The sequence below is a fragment of the Polistes dominula genome, unplaced genomic scaffold (assembly GCF_049000335.1).
Source record: "Polistes dominula isolate Pdom_NZ unplaced genomic scaffold, Pdom_raw_medaka contig_75, whole genome shotgun sequence".
Lineage (NCBI taxonomy): Eukaryota > Metazoa > Arthropoda > Insecta > Hymenoptera > Vespidae > Polistes > Polistes dominula.
Genome location: NW_028301003.1, coordinates 1,284,040 through 1,294,176, shown reverse-complemented (window position 1 = coordinate 1,294,176; position 10,137 = coordinate 1,284,040). Strand labels below are relative to the sequence as shown.

The 10,137-nt window shown below is 29.2% G+C and overlaps 2 protein-coding genes across 2 annotated transcripts; both read left to right on the top strand.

Annotated features, from left to right (window-relative positions):
- Positions 1-434: 434 nt before the first annotated feature.
- Positions 435-7,392, top strand: aln (divergent protein kinase domain 1C). Its single transcript, XM_015322677.2, has 5 exons — positions 435-1,221; positions 3,244-3,404; positions 3,590-3,925; positions 4,972-5,323; positions 6,123-7,392. Exons 1-5 carry the CDS (start codon positions 1,072-1,074, stop codon positions 6,351-6,353), a joined length of 1,230 nt encoding a protein of 409 aa, XP_015178163.1. The 5' UTR covers positions 435-1,071; the 3' UTR covers positions 6,354-7,392.
- Positions 7,393-7,812: 420 nt separating this feature from the next.
- On the top strand, positions 7,813-9,817 carry LOC107067298 (tRNA:m(4)X modification enzyme TRM13 homolog). The gene is made up of 6 exons (XM_015322676.2): positions 7,813-8,243; positions 8,349-8,545; positions 8,634-8,819; positions 8,900-9,139; positions 9,212-9,461; positions 9,536-9,817. Exons 1-6 carry the CDS (start codon positions 8,062-8,064, stop codon positions 9,720-9,722), a joined length of 1,242 nt encoding a protein of 413 aa, XP_015178162.2. The 5' UTR covers positions 7,813-8,061; the 3' UTR covers positions 9,723-9,817.
- Positions 9,818-10,137: the final 320 nt, after the last annotated feature.

The following is a 10,137-nucleotide window of genomic DNA, read 5'->3' as shown; positions in this document are numbered from 1 at the left end:
AATCGATCGGTCACATGACGTCGATACGCTCAAATCTTACTTTTATTATTTTTACATTTATTTATTTTTTATTTTTTTTTTTTAAATACGATTATACGTTATCGCCGATAACTTTCAATCCGTTATATTGCGTTTATATTTTTTTCTTCTACTTGTTCTTTTTTCTTTACTTGAGAAAATGAACACGAAAGCGCGTATTGAAAAAATAATTTCATCAGAAAAATTTCGTACGTTAGTTTAGTGAGTATAAAATGTTATGGTAGGTGGTGACGATTGGAACAATGTACGATCCTGAAATGTACGGACCAATCGGTGCAAAACATTGGTACCAGAAGCGCACCACCAGAGGCGCTTGCAGCAATAAATGACGGCGCTTCCTTCGTGCGTGGTGCTTGTTACGTCACTTAGGGGAGCCCGTGTCGCAGATTATGCCGCATTGCCACGAGTAGCCTAAGCTCTCGTCGAACTATATCTTCTCTCCTTCTTTATCTTAATCTTTGTCTTTCTCTCACTCGTTCTCATCCTTTATATATATATATATATATATTTCTATCTATCTAATCACTCTATCTGTTTCTATCTTTTTCTTTAATTCTCCCACGCTTACTACTGGTTGTACTAAACGGAAGGGGGTAAATTCGTTGGTGGAAGAGGAAAGAAAGAAAAACATTAAAAAGAACAAAACAAAAAGAAAATAATACGCGCGAGTTAGATAGCACTGGCGGACAAAGTTAGTTAGTTTATAAAAAGAAGAGATCATCATCATCATCATCATCATCATTGATGCAAAAAATAACTCGCGATATGATACGACATGACGGCAAAAATTATAACGATTGATAAAACGATAAGGTTTAATAAATTTGCCGAACTACTGAAAGGTTCTTGCAGTTGTTGTTGTTGCTGCTGCTGCTGCTGGTGGTGGTGGTGGTGGTTGTGCTGGTGTTGGTGGTGTTATACTGAATTAATTCTTCCAGAACGAAGTAACATAATTGTTCGTTCTTGATAATAATAAAACAAAATAATTGTTATAATTATAATAATATATATATAAAAAAAAAAGGGTTCAAAATGAACATTCGAAGGTTGCCCGGTTTCTTCTATCACTATAAAATGTTTGGTGGTCTTTTAGTATCGTTATTCCTCTTTGTTATCTATCTTCTATTTCACTGGGGTATAATGTGCACGAACTTAGAAGCTTGGCGACACGTTATCAGCGTGGTAAGTTGTTTTCCAAAATATTTTCTTTCAAAAAATATTTCATTGAAGACAAATTCTATCCAATTATTACGAACAAAAATGACCGATGACAAATAACAACAAAATGATAAACAACAAGAGTTGATCTCATCATCGTTGTCATTTAATTTTCTTAGGTTTTTTTTTCTTCTTATTCTTCTTCTTCTTCTTATGATTATTATTATTATTATTATTCTACATTCTTATTACTTTATACAGTAAATCGCGTGTTATTATTTGTTCTCAGTGTACTATTTTTATTTTCTTCAACACGTATAAAAATACATAGAAATGATGAATCTGGATTAGCGCGAATTTCGAGAACGGATGGTAGAATACCGGTGAAAGGGGGGGGATGGATCGAAAGAACGGACTATGCGCCAAAGACGATCAACCAATACGCAAGCGCCTTTCCAAATTTTCCCCTATTACGCAGAATTGAACCACATTTCATAAGGGGATGAAAGAACTCTGAAGAACATTAATTTATTACGAACTAAATTGGAACACGGTTTTCTTTTTACATATTTTTCGACTAAAAGTTAATGTCATTTATTTCTTAGGTTATTTTAGATTTGTTTTTTTTCTTTGATATGTTGTGTAATTTACTATTCAATTATTTATTTCATTCGTTTAATTATTGTCCATTAGTATCATATATATATAATAAATAATAAATATAATCTTCTTCTTTCTTTTTAATATGTACAAATTACGTGTCACGTTGTTTGTTCGCAATTGACTTCTAAACTACTGAACTGATTTTAATCAAATTTTGCACACTGTATGCAATTTCATCCAACTCGAAAGATAGGATAGTTTATATCTCAATTTATAATCGCAATATTATTTTATTAATCGCAAATTATTTGTTTATTAACAAAGAGTCATGATTATCCAACGCTTGGCGAGGTACCTCTAGTAAAATATATAAATAAATAATAAAATATAAATATACAATAAATAATAAATATAATTAGTTATATAATTTATTATTTATATAATTTTTTTTATCTTTTATTTATAGTTATTTATATAACGCATACATTGTACACACTTTTTTATCGCATTTTTTTATAAATTAAAGTACGCAAGATCATTTGACATCACGTGGTAGGGATTAAGTGTTAAAAAATAATTAACACTAATGGACAATAATTTTTCTAATGGTGTATAAGCTTATATAGATGCTAATAGGACTACTGATTTCAAGGATATTAAATAATAAATAAAAAAAACATTGAAAAACAAACATTTTAAAGATTTTTAAAAAATAACATATAATATTTTCATTTTTATTGATCACCTAATCAGAAAATCATTTTAAATAAATTGTATTTTGAATAAAATACAAACATTTGTTTTATGTTGTATAAATTTTGTTCTACTGTAACGATTACCTTTCTTTTTTTTTCTTTTTTTTTTTTTTTGAATCTTTTCACAATTACTTTTTTTTCTAAATCAAATCCCTTCATTGATCGTGATAACAAATGATAAATTTTTATTCGATATTATATTAACAAGATATAAAACAAAATAATATTGTTTCAAGTATTTATACGTGAAATTTCGTTATTGAAATAATTTCAATTCAAATTCGAATTAGAACGATTTTCTTATTGAATTATTTTCATGTTCACATTTGTATTTTATTTTTCATTATTTTTCTTCATAACGGTATTTGCATAATCTTTAACATTTTCCAATAGAAACGACAGTTTCTGTTTTATATCATAGTTATTCGCATGCAACGTCATCGTGATAACTATTATTCAAATGTTATGATACGACATTAAATAGAAGAAGAAGAAGAAGAAGAAGAAGAAAGATAGAGAGAAAAAAAAACAAGACATTTTTTACATAATGAAACTTCTTTTTACGTGTAGCACGCTAGAATTTTCAATTATAATCCTAATTATAATAATTAAATGTAAAAAATGTAAATGAAGAAAAAAAAAGAAGAAGAAGAAGAAGAAGAATATAAATTATTGATACAATTTACAGTGTAGAACACACAATGATGGTACGGCTATGGGAATTTTATGTCAACCACTTTGCACCGAAAAGGGCATACATTCTTTGGCATGTGAAACATTGCATACAGGCAAGGAAGCTGTATTTTCTGCACACTGGGAAGCTACAAGACTCGTATTTAAAGCTTACAGGTTTTATTTGTTAATATAAATATTTTATAAATATTGTTTTATTTTATTTGTAAATATATTATTATGTTAATTAACACTAGATATACCAGACCAATCATTTTAACTAGTCGACCATTTTAATTCCAAATTTCTACTTCATGTAACATTTGATTTTTGCAATACATTATTAATATTATAATTTGTAGAACTAAAACAACATCGGAAGAATACGAGTCATTATTTTGGATCGATGCTTTCGATGCTAAACATTTTCCAACTGAAGAAGATTTTGGAACTATGATAAAGGATCTAGTTATTAATAAATTAAATTACACTGTAACTACGCAACAAATGCAAAGATTAGCACGTTTGAGAACACACAAGATTGAGGTTGATACTAAACGACGTCAATTGGAAATGGAAAACGTTTGGCCACTTTTACAGGAAAACGAATATTTAATAACAATTTTATTCGAAGATCGTGACGTATTTCCGCAATTAATTGGCACCTGTGGAACATTTTATGCAGTTGAATACGTAAGGTAAAAGATTTATCATACATAGAATTAAATTCAATTTTTTTAATTAACCTAAACTGGTTAATTATCATTCACGAATTTAATTAAATATTCACCCCACGTTGTAGATATATACAGGATAATTCACCAGCTTTATACTTTCGAAGCTGTTTAGATGGCCACAGCTGGTGAATCACCCTGTATATAATTTATTTATTTATTTTCTTTTTTTTAAATACACTACTATACTTATTGGGATCTCTAGCACTTGAATACGCTATCTGGTGGCTAAATTCAAAATTAGAATAGATAGGTCGAATTGCTAAGCCACGCCCCCCCCCCTTGCCACAGATCCCAATAGAACAATGCTTTAGGATCAAATCGCGCACAGCTAGTATTAGAACAACAAGTGCATGTTTTATTTTTCATATTATGCTTATGAAACTTTATTTCAAAATTTATTATCGTCTCGGGTTCGATAAAAATAAAAAAAAAAAGAAATACCGTCAACTGTCTCTTATTAAAATATAGCTTTAGACTTAAATCGAGATTTAATTAACAATAAGAGAGAACAAATAATTTGGTAAGTTTAAGAGGGTTTTTTTTAGGTATTGTGCTAAATCCCCTAGATTATATTACATAGTATGAACAATAAAAATATGACCTAATTGATAGGAAAACAATATATGTCGTTACATGTACTATACGACACCGCGTCATTGATACTAACCAAAGTGACATGGTAATTCTTGGTAGGACGACTTCTCAACGTAACAAAAAAACAAATATAAAAGAAAAATATAATAAAATCAAATCAAAAAATAACCACACATTCGTCCAAGACCGTGTGTTGTCTTCTTCTCGGTATCAACACCGGTACCTACTACTACTATTACTGCTACTACTACTACTACTACTACTACTACTACTACTACTACTACTACTACTACGTCGTAAACCTACTTGATCACGAATTATCATATCAATTTCGGATGGCATTAATGACATTTTTCCGATCGTTTAGACATTAAATGACAGACGCGAGACTGAGGTTAGATCGCTAACGTCAGACCTATAGAAACACCTACGACGGCATTGGCACTATCCGACTCTAAACCAGAATGGGCCAAGAGATTGAAGTTAGCCGTCATGATCATGGATCTACTTGAAGAACTTGAGACCAATTTTCCCGAACCATTTTATCTATGTGACGTCAAGATAAATCATTTCGGATTACCCCTCGGTGGACAAAAACTCAAGTTTCTGGATTTGGACGCTGTATTTCCTAAAACCATAATTGGACGTATCACGGCTGATGGGAAACCCTGCAAGGGACATGAGGATTGTGATTTTTTCGATTGCAGATCGGTCTGTTCGAAAAATCATAGATGCGAATCACCGGTTGTCAATAATAATTTACAGGTAGAAAAACTGTAATGAATAAAAACACATTTATATCTAAAAAAATTATCTTTTAACATTAGATTTACGGATGTTTTGTTTATTATCATTTTTTAAACATTGTTTGAATGAAGGATTGAATAAGGGGATAGGAATTATTATATTAAATTATTAATTATTATTATATTTAAGTTTCATATCTTATCTTAATATATATATATATAAATTACGTGTCACGTTGTTTGTCCGCAATGGACTCCTAAACTACTGAACCGATTTTAATAAAACTTAGCACAATGTGTTCAGTTTCATCCAACTTGAAAGATAAGATAGTTTATATCTCAATTTATAATCGTAATATTATTTTAATGCGAATTATTTGTGATTATCTCTGTTAGTTCGATAAGATTCTAACAGATGGTGGTATAAGGTAATTCGTTGACTTAAAGGACGTGTGTATCGGACTGATTGTGAGCCACAGCAACGGGTGGCAGGGCACCCCTAATATATTATATGTAACAAAAAAATTTGAAAGGAGTCAACTTGACTCAGTCCGTAAATCTAGTGTTAAATATAATACCTAATGTTACTATATCTAGTGTATAATATATAACATAACATTAAAGTATTGAACCAAAATATGTTCGTGAGTTTATTGTGTTTACAAATTATTGTTAACTGCATAATAAATTGTTTTTTTATTTTTATTAATAATATAAAAAATTTCATTAAACATTTTTGGTTCACACTGTGATATATATATATATATATATATATATATGATAATCCTAATGTTATTTTTACTGTTTTTTTTTTCTAGATCATATGCGAGAAAATTTTTCTCGGTTGGACCTTATCAGGAACCATAATTTTACCTGGTTTATTGATGTCAGAACATACAACTAGTTCACTAGCTGTTCTATTAAGACAGTGTGCTAATCCAGCTGGTGATACTGCACATTTGCCACGTGCATCTGTTCCGGATAATTTGAAGATAAGATTGTACAATACATTGAGCGATATGGAACAAGAAGTATCTGCTTCCTTATGAAAGACACAACTTAAGAATGCAAACAAACGTCCTCTGTTAAATAATAAGTCACGCACATATTACTTTCCCTTTCTCCTAGCACCCACCCCCAACCTCATTTCTTTTCTAACATATATATATATATATAGAGAGAGAGAGAGAGAGATATATATAATGTTGATATATGACTCAACGATAAATTGAAGAAGAACAGAAAATCAATGATTCTAGAATGATTATATCTAACATAGATACTTACGTGCTTAGGTTAATCGCCTAACTATTTCTATTACTAGCATGTTCAAATGTAACAAACATGTTTCAGATCTATTATGCGTAGAACGTTTATTGACCCTTGTGTAAATAAGAGTTTGACCTTGACAAAATAATTATCCAATTAACTGTTTTTTGAAAGATATCATTTTGTATTTATTTTTTTAAATAATTTATTCAATCATTCTCTTGTTTTCTTCTTATTCAACTATTTCCTGCGGCCTAACAAAACTTAACATAGAAACATGACGAATCTCTTTTATGTCTGCCTCTTTTTTTACCTGAACAAGTTTTATAGGTGTCATATTTTTCACCTGAAAAAGCCAAATATTAGAAATATTCATTTATTACTCATACACAAATGCATTTAATCTTTCAACAATGAGCTTATGGAGAATGATCGATACTTTAAATGTAATCTAATCTTTTTGTTGGGGGGGGGGGGTGTCCTCTCATGTTACACTTGGGTTAATAAACTTTAGCAGGCAGAAAATAATAATAATAATAATAATAATAATCTTAAAAGTAATTCACACAGGGGTGGGTTTAGGAGAGTATGATGAAAGGGATGTAATAATTGTAGAAAATCTTTCAATTGTAATTAACAATTATGGAAAAAACGGCACTAATTCTAAATTATTTATAATAATACTATTTGAAGGACCATCACACATCTATTAAAAAAAAAAAACAAACAAACAAACAAACAAAAACGTTAATTGTAAAAACGTTTACTTCCACTATTTTTCTTCAAATAATTATATCATTAAATACCTGTTTCTCGAAACGTGTTGTTGTTTATCTTTTTATTGAATACCACTCATTGATACACGTGAATTATTTTCAACTAATAAAACACTTAATATCGTTATTATTTAATTATAATTAATAATAAACGCGAAACACACGTAATTCTAACGATTTTTCATCCATCTTTCTTCACTTTCTATTTAAATTAACAATTAGATTTTTCCCGCTAGAGATGGCGCTGAGTTAGTCCGTCATTATTGGTGGGAAATTTGAAAGCATTTTAAACAAATGTAATAATCGTAATTGTTCTTTTGTTTTTTTTTAAACAAATAAAAGAATATTATAATCGTTTAAATATAATGATATTACGTCATTTCGATCCATTATTTTAATTATAATATTTCTTGTTGTATAAAAAAATGTAATAACAGGTTATACTTTATAATTGTTCTCATCTGTTTTTTTTTCTTAAAGAAAAATAAATAAAAAAGAGAAGAATATTATATGATTGTTTAAATATAACGATATTATTGCATATTTCAAACTATTGTTTTAATTATGACATTTCTTGTCTTATGAGAAAGTGTAATAAGAGGTTATATTTATTTTACTTTACTTTACTTTCATAACCTATATTTTAACACCTGTCTTATGGTTGTATCACTTAGACATAACAATAATAAAATATTTATATATAAAATTGATCATGGAAGAAGAAGATTCGACGTGTAGATATTTTGTAAAACGAAAAAATCGATATTGTCGTATGACCGTTAAAAAAGGTAACAAATTTTGTGGAGAACATCAACAGAATTCAATCAATTCCAACGATATAGAAATTAGTGAAAATTGTAAGAAAAGGATACAATGTCCTCTTGATCCTACTCAGTATGTTTTATTAATTATATAATCACAGATAATGCAATAAGAAATTCATTAATTATTATTATTATTTCTGTTTTTCTTTAGTATTAACTTATTGTTTATTTTCAGTACATGTTATCAATCAAAGTTGGCTAAACATTTGACAATATGCAATGCCCGAAAGATATTAGACTCTCAACCAGCATATATAATTAAAAATATTAATGTAGATAAAGAAACGGAAGAAATACCAAGACTTTTACCACTTTCTCAACTTGATGTTTCCATTATAAATGATATAATATTAAGAATTAACGAAGCTTATGGTATAAAATGTTTATACATATTTATATGTGTAATATAATGCTACCATTACTTTATACATTTAATTACATTATATTACTAAATTTATAGAAAAATTAACTGAAATTCCAAATGCAGTATTACACCATGATATATTAACAAATACATTGAATGTTTCATCATGTGGTAAATATGGTAAAAAACATTTAACACAAAATTCATCATTACTGGCACATTTGGATAAAGCTAAACTTGTAAATGATAATACTTGTTACATTGAATTTGGTGCTGGAAAAGGTATAATTTTTGTTAACGTTAAGAAAATTTCAATATAGATTGTTTCAATTAAAGATTAATGTGATTTATTTGATTTATAGGTGATTTAACTTACTGGTTAGCACAAGTTGCAAAGGAAAAAGAAGATTCTTGTATATTGTTAGTAGATCGTTCAAGTCATAGGCATAAAAATGATAATAAACTTAAAAAAGAACAACATAATATTTATGTTAAACGAATACGCGCAGATATAGCAGATTTACAACTTGGTAGTATTCCAGAAATCAAACGTTTTATCAATAAAGTTGGAATTGCTAAACATCTATGTGGCACTGCTACAGGTATCTTTTAATATAATATATATTTATTATCTTTTTTTATTTTTGTATTATCTGATTTATACGAATTTGTAGACCTTGCAATACGATGTTTGACTCAAGCAATAGATAATAAATCTATCGGCAATAATTATGGATTAGTCATAGCTTTTTGTTGTCATCATAAATGTGAATATAAATCTTATATTGGTAAAGAATATTTGAACAAATGTAAATTCCTTCCAAACGAATTTCCAATCTTATGTAGCATAGCTAGTTGGGCGACTTGTGGATTTAATATCAAAAATGATACTGAATTAAAAAAGGATGAAAATGAAACAACAAAGTACGTACACTATTACAAATGTTACTTAATTCCAACATAATTTCACCTGATTAATAATATTTCGTGTGTTGTAGATCTAACGAGAAAAATATGCAATTTAATGAACGACAATTAATTGGTTATAAAGTTAAGACATTATTAAATTGGGGACGTTTAGAATATTTACAAAATATTGGCTTTGAAGGTTGTTTGTATCGTTACATTTCATCGGATGTTTCCTTGGAAAATATGTGTATCGTTGCAAAATATTCTGTCAGATAATAAACAATCATAATTAATCAAATAAATAATTTGATATGTTATGTATTAATTAATAAAAAATAATGATAAGATTTATTTTATCCTCTGTTACTCTCATGCAACTTGGAATTTTCTCATTGGTTGTCAATTGTAAACAGTGAAGCCAGATCGCGGAACATTTCTACCCCTTCTCTCGAGCCCAGCACGTCTCGCACACAACTAAATTTACGTGCGGTGTGTCGGGAAACCGAAAGAAGCCGAGGGAAGCCGAGGTTAGCTGCGCGAACAGAAGAGAAATAGTACCCCCACCACGCGCCGCGGAGAAATACATGGACACAATTCCATAACCCCGCGTGGTGGGGGTACTATTTCTCTTCTGTTCGCGCGCAGCTAATCTCGGCTTCCTTCGGCTTCTTTCGGTTTCCCAACACACCGA